Here is a 17806-nt window from a genome sequence, read left to right on the forward strand (position 1 = left end):
AAGGCCTCGGTCTCTACTAGCCTATAGGGCAGCATCTCCAGGCTAAGCAATCTGGAGATGTGCACATTAAGGGCTTGGGCGTGCGGGTGGGTTGCACTATATTTGCGTTTCCGCTCCAGCGTCTGGGGTATGGAGAGCTGAACGCTGGTGGATGCTGTGGAGGATCGTGGAGGCGACGATGGGGTTTTTGGGCCAGGGTCCTGGGCAGGGGGCTGACTAGCAGCTGACACAGGGGAAGGAGCAGTGGTGTGCACGGCCGGAGGTGAACGGGCTTGTTGCCACTGAGTGGGGTGCTTAGCATTCATATGCCTGCGCATACTGGTGGTAGTTAAGCTAGTAGTGGTGGAACCCCTGCTGAGCCTGGTTTGGCAAATGTTGCACACCACAGTCCGTCGGTCATCCGGTGTTTCCTTAAAGAACCTCCACACTTCTGAAGATCTAGCCCTCGCCGCAAGAGCCCTCACCACGGGAGCTTCACTAGTTGACAGTGGCGCTGATGCACCAGCTCTGGCCCTGCCTCTCCGTCTGGCCCCACCACTGCCTCTTCCAACCTGTTCAGGTCGAGGACTCTCCTCCGTCTCAGAAGCACTGTGTTCACCCGGCCTCTCAACCCAGCTTGGGTCTGTCACCTCATCATCCTCCGATCCCTCAGTCTGCTCCCCCCTCGGACTTCCTGCCCTGACAACAACTTCCCCACTGTCTGACAACCGTGTCTCCTCATCGTCGGACACCTCTTTACACACTTCCACTACGTCAAGAAGGTCATCATCACCCACAGACTGTGACTGGTGGAAAACCTGGGCATCGGAAAATTGCTCAGCAGCAACCGGACAAGTGGTTTGTGACTGTGGGAAGGGTCCAGAAAACAGTTCCTCAGAGTATGCCGGTTCAAATGGCAAATTTTCCTGGGAGGGGGCAGACTGGGGGGGAGGAGGCTGAGGTGCAGGAGCTGGAGGAGTGGGGATTTCGGTGACATGGGTGGACTGCGTGGAAGACTGACTGGTGGTGGACAAATTGCTCGAAGCATTGTCAGCAATCCACGACATCACCTGTTCGCACTGTTCTGGCCTCAACAGTGCTCTACCACGAGTCCCAGTAACTTCAGACATGAACCTAGGGAGTGTAGCTCTGCGGCGTTCCCCTGCTCCCTCATCAGCAGGTGGTGTCTCACCCCGCCCAGGACCACGGCCTCTGACCCCTGCAGTAGTTGGACGCCCACGTCCCCGCCCTCGTCCTCTACCCCTAGCCCTGGGGTTAAACATTTTTAAAATGAGAGTTATAACTTTTTTTTTTTTTTTACTTTTTTTTTTTTTTTTGTGTGTTTTTTTTGTGTTTTTTGTTTTTTTTTGTGTTTTTTGTTTTTTTTTGAGTTTTTAGAACCAAACAATCCTATCCTATTGCTATGGCTATTTTCTAGCCAAGTATCAAAGGAAGCACACTACTATGCCAGATGAGATGACACTGAGTTATTGCCTAATAGAAATCCAACCCCTACTGAATTTTGCCACTTCAGCCTTTGCTATGGATATGTGCGCCACTAAGCGCAGAACACAGCGGTCGCAAGTCTCACTACAAATTGCTCAGAATTGGCAAGTACATGCACTGCAGAAACTAAAGCCACCAGCAGATCAACCAGAAATCAAATATATAGAACGCTACTGTAGGCTTCAAGAAGCTATTTGTATTCTCCTATGGCTATTTTCTAGCCAAGTATCAAAGGAAGCACACTACTATGCCAGATGAGATGACACTGAGTTATTGCCTAATAGAAATCCAACCCCTACTGAATTTTCCCACTTCAGCCTTTGCTATGGATATGTGCGCCACTAAGCGCAGAACACAGCGGTCGCAAGTCTCACTACAAATTGCTCAGAATTGGCAAGTACATGCACTGCAGAAACTACAGCCACCAGCAGATCAACCAGAAATCAAATATATAGAACGCTACTGTAGGCTTCAAGAAGCTATTTGTATTCTCCTATGGCTATTTTCTAGCCAAGTATCAAAGGAAGCACACTACTATGCCAGATGAGATGACACTGAGTTATTGCCTAATAGAAATCCAACCCCTACTGAATTTTCCCACTTCAGCCTTTGCTATGGATATGTGCGCCACTAAGCGCAGAACACAGCGGTCGCAAGTCTCACTACAAATTGCTCAGAATTGGCAAGTACATGCACTGCAGAAACTACAGCCACCAGCAGATCAACCAGAAATCAAATATATAGAACGCTACTGTAGGCTTCAAGAAGCTATTTGTATTCTCCTATGGCTATTTTCTAGCCAAGTATCAAAGGAAGCACACTACTATGCCAGATGAGATGACACTGAGTTATTGCCTAATAGAAATCCAACCCCTACTGAATTTTCCCACTTCAGCCTTTGCTATGGATATGTGCGCCACTAAGCGCAGAACACAGCGGTCGCAAGTCTCACTACAAATTGCTCAGAATTGGCAAGTACATGCACTGCAGAAACTACAGCCACCAGCAGATCAACCAGAAATCAAATATATAGAACGCTACTGTAGGCTTCAAGAAGCTATTTGTATTCTCCTATGGCTATTTTCTAGCCAAGTATCAAAGGAAGCACACTACTATGCCAGATGAGATGACACTGAGTTATTGGCTAATAGAAATCCAACCCCTACTGAATTTTCCCACTTCGGTCTTTGCTATGGATATGTGTGCCACTAAGAGCTAAACACAACGGTAGCAAGTCCCCCTGCTAATTCCTCACAAAATGGTAAAAGATGCAAATTAAAATAAAAAAAGTAGAACGTTATTGTAGCCCTAAGAAGGGCTGTTGGGTTCTTTGAGAATCACTCCTGCCTAACAGTAAGCTAATAGAACACCCTAACGCTTTCCCTGACCAGCAGCAGCTCTCTCCCTAGCGGCATCCAGACACAGAATGATCCGAGCAGCGCGGGCAGCGGCTAGTCTATCCCAGGGTCACCTGATCTGGCCAGCCAACCACTGCTATCGACGTGTAAGGGTACCACGTCATGCTGGGTGGAGTGCAGAGTCTCCTGGCTTGTGATTGGCTCTGTTTCTGGCCGCCAAAAAGCAAAACGGCGGGAGCTGCCATTTTCTCGAGCGGGCAAAGTATTCGTCCGAGCAACGAGCAGTTTCGAGTACCCTAATGCTCGACCGAGCATCAAGCTCGGACGAGCATGTTCGCTCATCTCTAGTAAACACTCAAAACCTCATTGATGTCTAATTTCCCATTTACACAAGACATTGCGGCCATTAACCCTTTCTGTCTCACTGTAACTCATGTTCAGTTCCCGTTTTCCTATTCCATAGTCCATAGTGTATGGATACAATATTTCATACTCGTATATATCGCTTTAAGGGGTCCTAGCCAGCAAAATTCAATCACTTCACTTGCAAATAAATTGGGGGTTCAGCATTAACCCCCTAGCCACCAGGGAAAAATTATTCCTGGTTTCACCGTCCGACCTCCAGCGATGTCTTCAGCCTGGACTTGCACTTTCTGTAAATCATAATAATGGCTTCCAAGTGTTTGATCTTTTATATTACCCCTAATTAAAAGGAACCTATCAGCAGGTGTGAAAATACAGACTGCAGTCAGTGTTAGTGTTACGTATCGTCTCTGGAGAGATGTGTAATCAGACCACTGTGTATTGTGTAAGTAGCAGCAGGACTGTGATATATGGATTTATATTCTAGGATTGTAGCTTTTCCAAGTGTACTGGGGGTGTGTCCTCACACTGCTGTGCTCTGTTCTCTGTATAGCCAGTGGTAGTTATTGTCCTTGGAGAGATGTGTAATCAGACCTTTGTGAGCGTTGTTAGTTGTGAAATATGGATTTAAATTTCAATTGCAGCTATGTCAAGTACACTGGGAATGTGTCCTCACACTGCTGTGCTCTGTGCTCTATAGATTTAACTGCTCCACAGCTTATTACTGCTCACAGTGACTAGCGTAAGACGTTTCTGGCTAAACACTACAGGAGTCACAAAGAGCACAGGAGAGCATCTTTGGAGCACCTCAATGCACAGAACATTTGGAGAAGCTACAATCCTGGAATATAAATCCATATATCACAGTCCTGCTGCTACTAACAACATACACAAAGGTCTTATTACACATCTCTCCAGGGATAATACATAGCACTGAGTGCAGAGCAGAGTGAGGGCACATCCCCACTGCATTTGGTAAAGCTACAATCCTGGAATATAAATCCATATATGACAGTCCTGCTGCTACTAACAACATACACAAAGCTCTGATTACACATCTCTTCAGGGACAATATGTAACACTGGCTGCAGAGAGCACAGAACACAGCAGTGTGAGTACACAGCCCCAGTACAATCATAGAATATAAATGCATATTTTACTCTCCTCCAGGGACAATACATTACACTGAGAGCACAGAGCACAGCTGAGTGAGGACACATCCCCAGTGCATTTGGTAAAGCTACAATCCCGGAATATAAATCCATATATCACAGTCCTGCTGCTACTAACAGCATACACAAAGGTCTGATTACTCATCTCTTCAGGGACAATACATAACACTGGCTGCAGAGAGCACAGAACACAGCAGTGTGAGGACATATCCCCAGTACAACCATAGAACATAAATTCATACTTTACTCCCCTCCAGGTACAATATATCACACTGACTGCAGAGAGCACAGAGCACAGCAGTGTGAGGACATTCCACCAATGCACTTGGTCTGATTTCACATCTCTTCAGGGACATAGCACTGGCTGCAGTCTGCATGGTCACACCTGCTGACAGGTTCCCTAATGAGAAAGGTTTAGGATTCTGGTCATGGTTGGGACATTGGACGTGTTATAATTTCTTACATCATTTGAGTTTTGTTCGCTGGGAATCGCTTGGTATCTCATGGACGTCACTTGTTAATGTTTGATCTTGTTTGTGCCTCATGGGGCTCGGGTCTGGTGGGAGTCACAATTTCTGCACATTCCTTAGTGATATCTTTGCGCCCCTTTCCCATAGCCTTCCCCATATAAAACATTAACCCATGCCGGTGATGGATGCTGCCGGACACTCCGTGAAGCCGCCTCCCCTCTGACGTGCACTGAATGTGCCCAAGTTACATGGGAAAAAATTGTAACACTTGCCAATGTCTTCTTGTTATGTTCTGTTCTCAGTGTCTCCCCCTGGTGGCCAAAATAGCCTGGTAAAGGACTTCTTGACAGCTCTGATCTCTGTGCAGATACTGAACAAGCAGCAGGAGGATTCTTCTGTCTCCTATAAAGCTCAATTTAGGGTCAATTCTCAGTTTCTGGGGTTCCCACTACATCTTTCATTATGCACTATAGCAAAATAGGCTGTGAGCAGACACTGAACAAGCAGCCGGTGCAAGAAGTAGAAAGACTTTTCAGAGCCCTTTAGTGCTCCATTTAACTCAGTTTTATGTATTTGGTTTTTAAACTACATCCCCCAATAGGCAACATGGCAAAACACGCACCGAGCTGACACTGAACAAGCAGGGGGTACAATCAGCAGAAATTAGATGTGTCAGACAGCTTGTATTTCAGTGCAATATGCAAACATATTGGGGCTCATTTACTAGGGGTCGCGCGATGCACTTTCATCGGACTTTACAGTTTTTCCGGACTTTGCACGACATGCACAAGTGTTTAACAGCTGTTTGCGCTGGGATTGTGTCGCACAGGATCGGATTTTGGCACAGCTGCGCTGCTTTCATGCGACAGAAATCGGGGGCGGGCAGTCGGACGATCCGACTTATTCGGACTGAGCGCGGGATTTAACTTTCAAATTGTGTCGCAAGACCAAGCACTTACATGCACCAGGAAGAAGAAGGTGAACTCCGGGGACCTGAGCGGGGAAGCGACACATGCAGGAAATCGGGCGCACGATCTTGGTGAATCACGCCACAGGGCATTATCGTTGGATGGGTAAATGTATGTAAATGTGCCCCATTTAAAGGGGTATTCCTCGCATGAAGACAAGTTTCTTACGTGTACTCGGGATAACAAAATAACACATTCTCTAATTCACTGTTATTAACAAAAATGCAGCAATTTACAGATATAAGTCCAACATGTCTCAGTTTCAGTTGCCTTTAGAAACGTCCCTGTAACTTCTGGGCACCAGCTTGGATTTCTGTGTGAGATGGTGAAGCTGAGATTTCTGTGTCTCTGCTCTGAGTCTGTAGCCCCGCCCCCTGGACGGAGCTCAGAGACACTGAATCACTTCCTGTCAGCACATGGTGAGCAGAGAGAGAGGCTGCAAACTACAAGCTGCAAGGAGATAATGGGAAAGGGGGATGCAGGCACATATCTGTGAGATGTAGCAGGGCCCACTGTGTAACAGTGTAATGGTCTATCAGCCTCTGTGTAATCTCATGGATCTCTGATCTGTCTCATCTCATCTCTCTCTATGTGTCAGTGTTAGTACAATGTCAGAAGCCAAATGAAAGTACATATACACCTGTACCCTGATAATGTAACCACATTGTCACCCCACAGAACTAGATGTATCATAATGTGTCTGCTTAGAGAGGCCCCGCCCACACCCTGGGATTTTACACTGAGCAGCCTAGGGAGTGATAGGTGCTAAAATAGCAATAAAACTGAGTAAAATTGTAAAGTAAGGGGTTTAAATGATCTTTATTATGTTACCATCACTAGGGGATTGCAATGTGAGAATTTTCTTTAGTGGGAAAACCCCTTGAATGTTCTTTGTTGCCGCCTGATGTTGAGGATTATACAGATGCAGCAGAGCTCAGAATGTTTCTCAGATTTTCTACAAAGTCACCATCACACGTAAAAGATAATATCAGCTCTGCTACATCCGTTTTAGACATAGAAGACGTCTGTGTATCAGCTTAATATACTGTATAGAGCATTGTTCACACACATTGTCCACAGCACAGCAAACATGGACCCAGCAGACACTGAACAAGCAGGACAGCAGAAATTCCAACCTAAAACCGATTTATATTATCATATTGATTCCCACCTGATCATGATGGGTTTACAGATGTAGCAGAACCCAAGATGTTCTTCACATTGTCTGCACAGCATCAAAGCTTTCAGCTCTGCTACATCCATTCGAGACACAGAAGACCCATTTGGATACTGAGCATCAGATTAATATACAGGAGGTCCCCTACTTAAGGACACCCCACATACAGACCCCTAGTTACAGACGGTCCCCTGTGACCTCTGGTGAAGTCTCTGGATGTTATTATAGTCCCAGACTGCACTGATCAGCTGTAAGGTGTCTGTAATGAAGCTTTATTGATAATCTTTGGTCCCATTACAGCAAAAAATTTTGAAACTCCAATTGTCACTGGGATCCAGACAAAAATTTTTTTTATCTGGATCCACAATTATAAAATATACAGTTTCGACTTACATACAAATTCAACTTAAGGACAAACCTCAGGACCCTATCTTGTAGGTAACCCGGGGACTGCCTGTACTGTATATATATAGTATTGTACATTCCATAGATGTGTGGAGAGTTACATAGGACTGCCGGTCACACATCTGGATCATCCCAAAGTTACTACAACAGCTTCGGCTCTGCTATATCAATATGTATAAGACCCCCCCCTATCAGCTCAGCAGCGGGTGTAGCAGCGGGGGCCGCAGTGCTCAGTATCTCATGGTTATTCCTGGTCATCCATGTGACAAGACGGATGTCTCCAGTGACAGGTGATGTCTCCAGCAGCAGGTGACGTCTCGTGTGACAACCGGATGTTTCCCTGCGTTACCAGTGTTAGTGCCCCCCCCCCCCCTACTACAGACACTTAATGAGAGATCTGAGCAGAGGGGCAAGAATTAGGCAGGGGCTGAGCAGATCTCAGCAGCATAAGAGCTGGTACCCTCTGCCCGCTCTCCCTCCTGGCAGTCTCTGGTTATGCCGGTGGTTGATGTGCCCACTAGGACCCTCACATACCAGCATACCCTGGTGAGTGCCATATAAGATGTGTATAGCATGGGGGAAGGGGGGCACACACCGGACCACCAAGGGCCGCAACCCCCCAAAGTCATAGATCTAGAGGCTTCCAGTTATTGTAGAACTAAAACTCCCAGCAGTGCATTACATACATATATATATATATATATATATATATATATATATATATATATATCGGTTATTAGACTCAATGGATCTGGGTCTAGAAGAGCCGCGTTTGTGTCCTTATTTTCAAGATTAAGTGTTATTTTTATTATTTTATACATTTATATTTAGTTTTTTAAATTTTCTTATTAATTTTTAATTTTCCTATTACTTTTTAATTGTCTTATTTCTGTTATTTTTTGTTAATTTTGTTATTTTCTATTTTTTTGATTTGATTCATTTTCTATTTTGTTATTTAATGTTCTTTAATTTTAGCATCTTTCTATTTTGATTTGATCGTTTTTCTATTTTGATATTTATTTTTGTTTGATCTCTTTTCTATATTCATCTTTTTATTGGATTTGTATTTTTCTATGTTGTTATTACATTTCTATTTCATCATTTTTCTATTTTATTATTTTCTATTATTTCTATTTTTTTTTATTATTTGATAAATGTATTCTATTATTTCAATTTTGCTATTTTTTATTATTTTATAAATGAATTTTTACATTTTTTAAATAAAAATGTTCTTATTCATTTTCTAATTACTTTTTAATTTAAATCTTATATCTCTAGTTTGCTATGTTCTATTTTTTTTTATTTGATTCATTTTCTTTTTTTGTTATTTAATGTTCCTTAATGTTAGCATTTTTCTATTATTATTATTATTTATTATTTGATATTTTTTTTTATTTTATCATTTTTCTATTTTATTATTTTTCTATTATTATTATTATTTTTATTTCGTTTTTTATTATTCATTTTATTGATCTATTTTTATTTGTATGCATATTTTGTAGATTGTGTAGATGGACTAGCAGTCCCATGTAAAACTGCTTTGGGTTTATTGTCCAAGCCCAATTGAGATATTCAAGTTATTTTCTTGCCATAATTTTGCAACATTTTACTCTGAAAGGGACAGAAGCCAAATGTTTCAATGTTCACGTTTTTAAAAAGTTGCAAAAGTTGTGGCAAGTGACAACATCAGCTCCGCTGCACTCGTTTCCCATCACTTCTGTGCAGGAAAATTCAGATTTGAGTTGAAATGTGCAGATTTGGGTTTTCATGTTAATTGTTGGTTTATTGGGATTTTAATCTGACTGTCAGAAGGTTCAGTTTTGGCCATTTCTATTATGACTTGTTCTGGTAATTTAAGCCCCTCAAATGTTTTGCTTGGTAAAATCTGTGCTGCCACCACCTGGAGTTGCTCTCTGTATACAGATACCAGTGATTTTAGTACTGAGCTTATAAGCTCCCCCTAGTGGTGGCTACAGAAAACTGTTTTTTTTTATCATGAATTTCTAACCATTGTAGAGGGTTTGGAGCTCTGTATCGGACAAACAAAGCTTGATAGTTATGAAGATGTTATATGATATTTATCAGCAGACCCTTATCTGCCAATTACCTACCTATTATCCGACCTACCACCTAATCTATTGGCGTACATTCATGTGATACTGGTGTCTTTTAAGTTTCAGAGATACTGTGGCCCCTCAGTTTTCAGGGCCCACTATCAGTGCCACCTCGACACCCCATATAACTAGACCTCCACACTTACCTACCTACCTTAGAGGGCTCTTCCTATAACCTTCATGTTATGGAAAAGCTGGATGCTTGGACTTTGCTGCTTGACAATACTACAGGCACAGCCATCCCCTTCATCTGCATTTTTATCAATGTCGTCTTCCAGGTCCAGGAAGCATAAAAATACCCGACACCTTATTTATAGGACATATGATATAACAGAGCAGGACGTGTGCCAGGAGGCTGCAGGAAAGCCGCCATGTATTAATAATGGATGATTATGCCATAGTAACATCATATAATTGGATATTTTCCAGGATTGCAGCTTCTCCAAGTGCACTTGGTGCCTCTCCTCACACTGCTGTGCACTCAGCTCTCTGCAATGATCTGCTCTGAGTCACTGCCGTAGTTTATAACAAGAAGCTTCCATCAGCTTTTACTGATGGGCTGTGGAGAACTAAGGGCACAGCAGTGTGAGGAGCAGCTGTATGTAATGGGTAATGGGTTACAGCAATTACAATAAGATATTTTTCAGATGATGGTGGAGATGACATCATCATGTGGTGTCCATACATATCCAGTGATGATGTCATAGCCCCCTAGTATGATGTCATAGTCAAGGGAATGAGGTTTTGCCTGCTTCCTAGATGTCCACCATATTGATTATAGTCTTGACTCCTCCATTTACTATTGATCAAACATTCCCCTGGAGGAATAACAAAGGAACGGGAACATGGAACATTCCATGTGACGCCTGGGAATACACGTGTGCAGGGGCCCTGGGCTATATGAGTATTATAGCCGCTACAAGTCTGGAATCACTTCCTACATCTGGTACTAGAATCAGCTTCTTGGGGAATGGAAGATGCGTCCCTTCTGCTGATTTCAATCTGTGGTTTCAGGACCTTTGGAGGACCTTCAAAGGTCCTAAAATGGCTCTTGTGTACATGTGTATTGATAGCAAGAACAGATGTACGAGGATTTGATGGTTGAAGGTCATTCTCAGTATAAAGTTTGATGGGTGGTTTGTGTGTCCATGGGCCCCCTAGAAGGCTTGGGCCCCAGGCTACCGCCCAAACCATCCATATTATATTACATATTATATCCACTACTGCATATTTATACCCATCAGTCCTGGCTGTTTAGCTGGAAGTTCCTCTTAATGTTAACCAACCCTATAGTAGATGCCACCGCGACTCTACTGTGGCCTCCTGCATAGATGAGCGCGTCCGTCCCCAGGTGCCATCTCCAGAGGATCATCTTACCCCCACCCCACCCCCCCATTCCTCAAATTATTCTGAATATTATAAGGGATAATCTTCAGGATGAAGAAGTGATGACAGCAGTCTTATATGTTCGGTCTCTGGAGTCCAGACTCCTTGTCTTCTTCTTCCCGGCGCTGTCTGTGGACCACGAGCAACACGATGTCCGGGGATGAGAGTCACAAATACATCAAGGTAGAATCATACAAGACTCTGTCTCATCTGCTGTCTCTTATCTGACTGTCTCTTGTGTCTGTACAGGTGACTGTGGTCTCATTCCTTCCTCTTCTTCTTGTACTTCCTGTATTACCAAGTCTTATACTCCAGTCACATCCAAAGCTGCATCAAAGAACTTCCACCATGACCCACATCATCCGACCAGTGAAAGTAGTATTGTGCAGGACTTGGGCTACTGTTGTGGGGACGTATATCTGGCTAAAAGTTTGCGGTCATATATACATCCCCATAGATGGCTATGGCGCCCGGCCGCGGTATGGTGAGCACACACCCGTGACATTGTACCGTACGGACGTGTGTTGTCCTCTCTAGCGCACTGCTAGCCTGGGTTATGGCCGCCCATCCGTATTGCTGTATGATACTGGACTTACCTTTTAGGTTTTCTTGTAGACTTTCACTTTAGAGAAAATGACATTTTAATCTTAATGCAAATGAGATACTTGGTGCACTAGGGGTGGGGCCTCTCCCGCTGTGCACTTGTTTTCTTCTATTTATATCTTATTACTATGGGAGGTGTCTGTCCTTATGTAAAGTTCAGTGCTGGGCAGTGATGGGAAGAAAGAAAGCAGGTGCACCAGAAGCGATAGCCCCGCCCCCAGGGCACCTGGTATATTGTCTAAAATAACAGATCACTAGGAAACAGGAAAATTCTGTCTACCTTTATAAAATCTTACTTTTGAGAAGATTTGAAGCTGGTTCACTCCCATTAAGAACCCAGAAGGCTCTCATTTAGCAGCTCATTCCTGCCCCCTGTTGGTACTATGTAAGTTTCTTAAAGCTGAATCTGTTCCTGGAAAAGCTGGGTGATAATGTAATGGACTCAATGCTGACCATCACCCAGCTTTCCCTGAGCCTGAGTGGATCCATCCTCTATATAACATGGATAGTGAGGAGCGGGGGATCTCCCGGTATAAGACGGGGAACTCCTGCTCCGGGTGACGTCACTAATGCTGATCCTTCAGGGATTTGAGCTGCGAGGACATGGAAGGAGCGGAAGCTCCGGTTACAGAAGTCACAGAGGAGCCTCAGCTATCACATTATCTGGACCCCGTCCTGCTCTATTTCCAGAACCATGTCCTCCCTATCTATCTATCTCATATCTATCTATCTCATATCTATCTTTCTATCTATCTATCTCATATCTATCTATCTATCTATCTATCTATCTATCTCATATCTATCTATCTATCTATCTCATATCTATCTATCTATCTATCTATCTATCTATCTATCTATCTAATATCTATCTCATATCTATCTATCTATCTATCTATCTATCTATCTATCTATCTCATATCTATCTATCTATCTATCTCATATCTATCTCCTATCTATCTATCTATCTAATATCTATCTCATATCTATCTATCTATCTCATATCTATCTATCTATCTATCTCATATCTATCTCATATCTATCTATCTACGAAAAAAAAGGGAAAAATAGCAGCACAGTCCTTTGAAACAAAGCGTTATGGGTGCTATCCTCACTCTCACCAGCTAGAGTGCAATTGATATCCAAAAAAGTAAAGACAGGCAGCACTCCAAAGTAGTGAAAAAACTTGGGTGTTTTATTCCACCTCTCGCAACGTTTCGGCTGTAGTCTCAGCCTTTGTCAAGCAATGTGTGTTAGGAAATTCACAAGTATATATAGTCGCCGTGTAATGACATCATACATAAAGATAAATATAAACATTGCATATACATAGGATATATACAATCATGTGCATCATCAATCAAATTTTGAACATTATGTGGAAAATATATTAGTACATCATCAAGTGATCCAGCTTGACAAAGGCTGAGACTACAGCCGAAACGTTGCGAGAGGTGGAATAAAACACCCAAGTTTTTTCACTACTTTGGAGTGCTGCCTGTCTTTACTTTTTTGGATATCTATCTATCTATCTATCTATCTATACATCTCCTATCTATCTATCTATCTATCTATCTATCTATCTATCTATCTATCGCATATCTATCATCTATCTATCTATCTCATATCTATCTATCTATCTATCTATCTCCTATCTATCTATCTATCTATCTATCTATCTATCTATCTATCTATCTATCTATCTATCTATCTATCTATCGCATATCTATCATCTATCTATCTATCTCATATCTATCTATCTCATATCTATCTATCTATCTCATATCTATCTATCTATCTATCTATCTATCTATCTATCTATCTATCTATACATCTCCTATCTATCTATCTATCGATCTATCTATCTATCGCATATCTATCATCTATCTATCTATCTATCTCATATCTATCTATCTCATATCTATCTATCTCATATCTATCTATCTATCTATCTCATATCTATCTATCTATCTCATATCTATCTATCTCATATCTATCTATCTATCTATCTATCTATCTCATATCTATCTATCTATCTATTTATCTATCTCATATCTATCTATCTATCTATCTATCTCATATCTATCTCATATCTATCTATCTCATATCTATCTATCTATCTCATATCTATCTATCTATTTATCTATCTATCTATCTATCTATCTATCTATCTATCTAACTATCTCCTATCTATCTATCTATCTATCTATCTCATATCTATCTCATATCTATCTATCTATCTATCTATCTATCTATCTATCTATCTATCTATCTATCTATCTATCTCTTTCTATCTATCTATCTCATATCTATCTCATATCTATCTATCTATCTATCTATCTATCTATCTATCTATCTATCTCATATCTCATATCTATCTCATATCTATCTATCCATCTCATATCTATCTCATATCTATCTCCACTTATATCATTGCTTTTAGATCATTGGAGGGTCCCTTAGAGTGTGATAACATGCTGCACTAGCGTCACGTTTACAAGCGCAGCACTAGTGCAAAGGGGCTGCTTTCCATTGCGCCGAGGACAGCGCGGAGTCCCTGTGACATAGACCCAGCTGGTACCACATTCATTATTTGCATAGACTAGTTCTTCAAATAGGACTGAATACTGTACATGAATTTCGACTTTCCGTTTTGGTGCAAGTGTTGGGGAAAATTGCCTCCAGTAGGGGGGGCACACCGGGCGGAGCGTATGCCAGCGTGTGGCGTTCCTGCGCCTGCGCACTCGATTTTTTTTGTGTGCCAGGCTCTGCGCAGGGCGCCACCGGATACATCAATAGGCTCGGCATAGACGGATGCACTTCGGGGCTATAATAAGCCACCGCATGATAAATAACCCCCTATATCTGCTTTTGGACCTCCGCTGCCCTCAGATTCAATAAAGTGGCTTTGATCATTTGCCGGCAGTGTCTTATGCTATGAGGGTTGTTTGTGACAGTAGCATAAAAGTTACAAAATGCTACAAAAAGTTACATCACATAAACCAGGGGGGAATGGAGGCGATTTGTGCCTAAGCGAGCACCTAGGCGGAAAGTGGCAGTCCTATTATGAGAACTGGTCTATGCAAATAATGAATGTGGTGCGAGCAGGGTCTATGTCCGGGAATTGCGACTAAATCCCGGCTTGTGCGCTGATAAAGCCCCCCAGTGTGTCCGCTCTGTGGTTCTCCCCCGTTCCCTTGAGTCTCGCTGATCGCCGGAGTCACTCGTTATCTCGCTGATAGATTTCATTTCCCACTTCTCTTTATCAGCTGTCACCTCCAGCGTTACCGGGAACATGGGAAACAGGAGGTGGTGAGCCTGACAGCGCATCTACTGCCTGGCCAGAGGGGGCGCTACACTACTGTCATACTCAAGAATGTTTCTTCTATATGTTTTATGGCTATAAAATCTTCAGCCTAGGGCATGAAGAGAGACTTAGCCCGCACTAAAGAGCTCAATTACCAAACCCCAGAAAGTCAAGTGTAGGCGTCAGGATTCGGGATCAATGGACCCTCTGGACCACCGCGGGAAGTGGTACTAGCCGACACCAGGGGCCGGAGTCTAAGTGGCACCTGGCCTTCACCAGAGCCCACTGCAAAGCAGGATGGTCTTGCTGCGGCGGGGTGCCACCAGGTGGTTCCACAGGTGCGACTAACCCGCGGTGGCAGCCGAGGATGAGGTTCCTTAGCAGGAGACAGTCTTGTGGTAAAGTTCAGGCTCAGGATTAGGGCAGGCGGCAGAGATAGAAGGTCAGGTCCAATCCAGGTTCAGCAACGTGAGGTCCAGGCAGATGGGAACGGGAACACAGGAACACACAGGAGCACGGGAACGCGGGGGAGCTTTCTTTAAGGCGTAGGCACATAAATCCGTCAGCGAGAGAGTAGGAAGAGGCAGGCTTAAGTAATTTTCTGAAAATGGCCAGCGCCAATTAACGGCCGGAGTTGGGTCGCGGGAGCACCCATAACAGAAGGAAAGGGTTAATACCTGTATCCTTGCTTCTCTAATGTGATGTCCAAAATATAAGGTTCCAGGATGATATTAGCGCCAATGACTCGGACGTGAGGAGCGTGTTCTTAAGTAAAGTATTTTTAATGTGCAATTATGTAAGACACGTTTCGAGCCCGGACCTGGCTTTTCTTCAGTTACAGATAAGCTTATCTTTAACTGAAGAAGAGCCTGGTTCAGGCTCGAAACGCGTCTTACATAATTGCACAATAAAAATATTTGAGAACACGCTCCTCACGTCTGAGTCATTGGCACTAATATCATCCTGGAACCTTATATTTTGGACATTGCATCTTCTTCATGAACAATCCCGCTGACATAAAGTCCAGGAAAGCCGCCTAATACCACTCGAGACACCGCTTAAAGCCTTCTCCTCGTGTTGTACCGGTAGTACAACCCAAATAGGTGAGCAATAATTTATTTAAAGCAAAGAGAATACATTGTCTTGCCTATTCGTAGTCGCACATGTGGCGCCCGTACCGCGTTTCTGCTTTTTCTCCCCTTCTCTGCTTCTCTAATGTGGTGATGGGGTCAACTTATTGGTGAGTAGTGTCATTGGCTTGGTTGTGAAAGGGTCCAGTATCTGAATCCTTCTAGGACCAAGAGCCAGTTTATATTGACATCCCGAATAGTCTATGACAATGAATGGGGGTCATTTCTGCACCCCTGGTGGTCTGTGGGTTCAGCATCAGTTTAGTTGCCTTGAACATCCTTAAAGAAGAACAGGCCAACATTTGGTTCGCCATTTGATCCATGTGGTCCAGCAGCTGGTTCCAAATTAACAAAGTGGTGAAGCAATTTAATGCACAGAGCACAGCAGTGTGAGGACATGAAATGGCCAACTGTCATCTATGGGACTGGTCCATCCAAGGGGTAATGGGATAGTGACCCTATGGAAAGACATCAGATACATTGTATCCCACCTGTAGGTTCCCATATTATGGATGATGTGACGATGACTTGGTGACATGGGACCATGGGGCAGTATTATAAACATCCGCCATGTACCTGACTGGAAAGTCACGGCTGTCAAGGCCACAGGTAAAATCAGGCCATAAATCATATAAAGGTCATATGTGATTCCTGGGAGAAAGGGGAACGTTCTCCTCTGGGCAGAGGGAGCGGTCACTATGTGATATATGTGGGGGAAGGGACTTACAGGTGAGGTAGGAATGGGATATAAATTACAGGGAGATAACGGCCGTCAGTAAGGAGAGCGGAGATCATAGGGAACATGTCCAACACAGCGCTGCTGCCCCCCGTCTGGGTAAGTCCCAATTGTCAGATTCTATAGTTACAGCATAATAAGGTCTGGTGGAAGGTGAACATTCAAATAGTGAACATAGAATAAAATTCTCAAAGGTCTTACGTTTTTAAGTAATCCTATTCTGTTTAGGAATGTTTTATGAAGACTGGGGTTACTCACTATTCTGCTGGGGCAGTCCTGAGTTACATCCTGTATTATACTCCAGAGCTGCACTCACTATTCTGCTGCTGGTGCAGTCACTGTATATATACATGACATTACTTATCCTGTACTGATCCTGAGTTACATCCTGTATTACACTCCAGAGCTGCACTCACTATTCTGCTGCTGGTGCAGTCACTGTGTACATACATGACATTACTTATCCTGTACTGATCCTAAGTTACATCCTGTATTACACTCCAGAGCTGCACTCACTATTCTGCTGCTGGTGCAGTCACTGTGTACATACATGACATTACTTATCCTGTACTGATCCTGAGTTACATCCTGTATTATACCCCAGAGCTGCACTCACTATTCTGCTGCAGGTGCAGTCACTGTGTACATACATGACATTACTTATCCTGTACTGATCCTGAGTTACATCCTGTATTATACTCCAGAGCTGCACTCATTATTCTGCTGCTGGTGCAGTCACTGTGTACATACATGACATTACTTATCCTGTACTGATCCTGAGTTACATCCTGTATTATACTCCAGAGCTGCACTCACTATTCTGCTGCTGGTGCAGTCACTGTGTACATACATGACATTACTTATCCTGTACTGATCCTAAGTTACATCCTGTATTATACCCCAGAGCTGCACTCACTATTCTGCTGCAGGTGCAGTCACTGTGTACATACATGACATTACTTATCCTGTACTGATCCTGAGTTACATCCTGTATTATACTCCAGAGCTGCACTCATTATTCTGCTGCTGGTGCAGTCACTGTGTACATACATGACATTACTTATCCTGTACTGATCCTGAGTTACATCCTGTATTATACTCCAGAGCTGCACTCACTATTCTGCTGCTGGTGCAG

General features: G+C 43.2%; 1 protein-coding gene across 1 annotated transcript in view; it reads left to right on the forward strand.

Annotated features, from left to right (window-relative positions):
• Positions 1–7820: 7820 nt before the first annotated feature.
• Positions 7821–17806, forward strand: part of CLCN1 (chloride voltage-gated channel 1) — a 107651-nt gene continuing 97665 nt past the window's right edge. Inside the window, exon 1 of the mRNA XM_072130166.1 lies at positions 7821–7944. Coding sequence (XP_071986267.1) covers positions 7894–7944 — 51 coding nt within the window. The 5' untranslated portion in view covers positions 7821–7893. The remainder of the gene's footprint in view (positions 7945–17806) is intronic.

The sequence above is a fragment of the Engystomops pustulosus genome, chromosome 11 (genome assembly GCF_040894005.1).
Source record: "Engystomops pustulosus chromosome 11, aEngPut4.maternal, whole genome shotgun sequence".
In the NCBI taxonomy this organism is placed as follows: domain Eukaryota; kingdom Metazoa; phylum Chordata; class Amphibia; order Anura; family Leptodactylidae; genus Engystomops; species Engystomops pustulosus.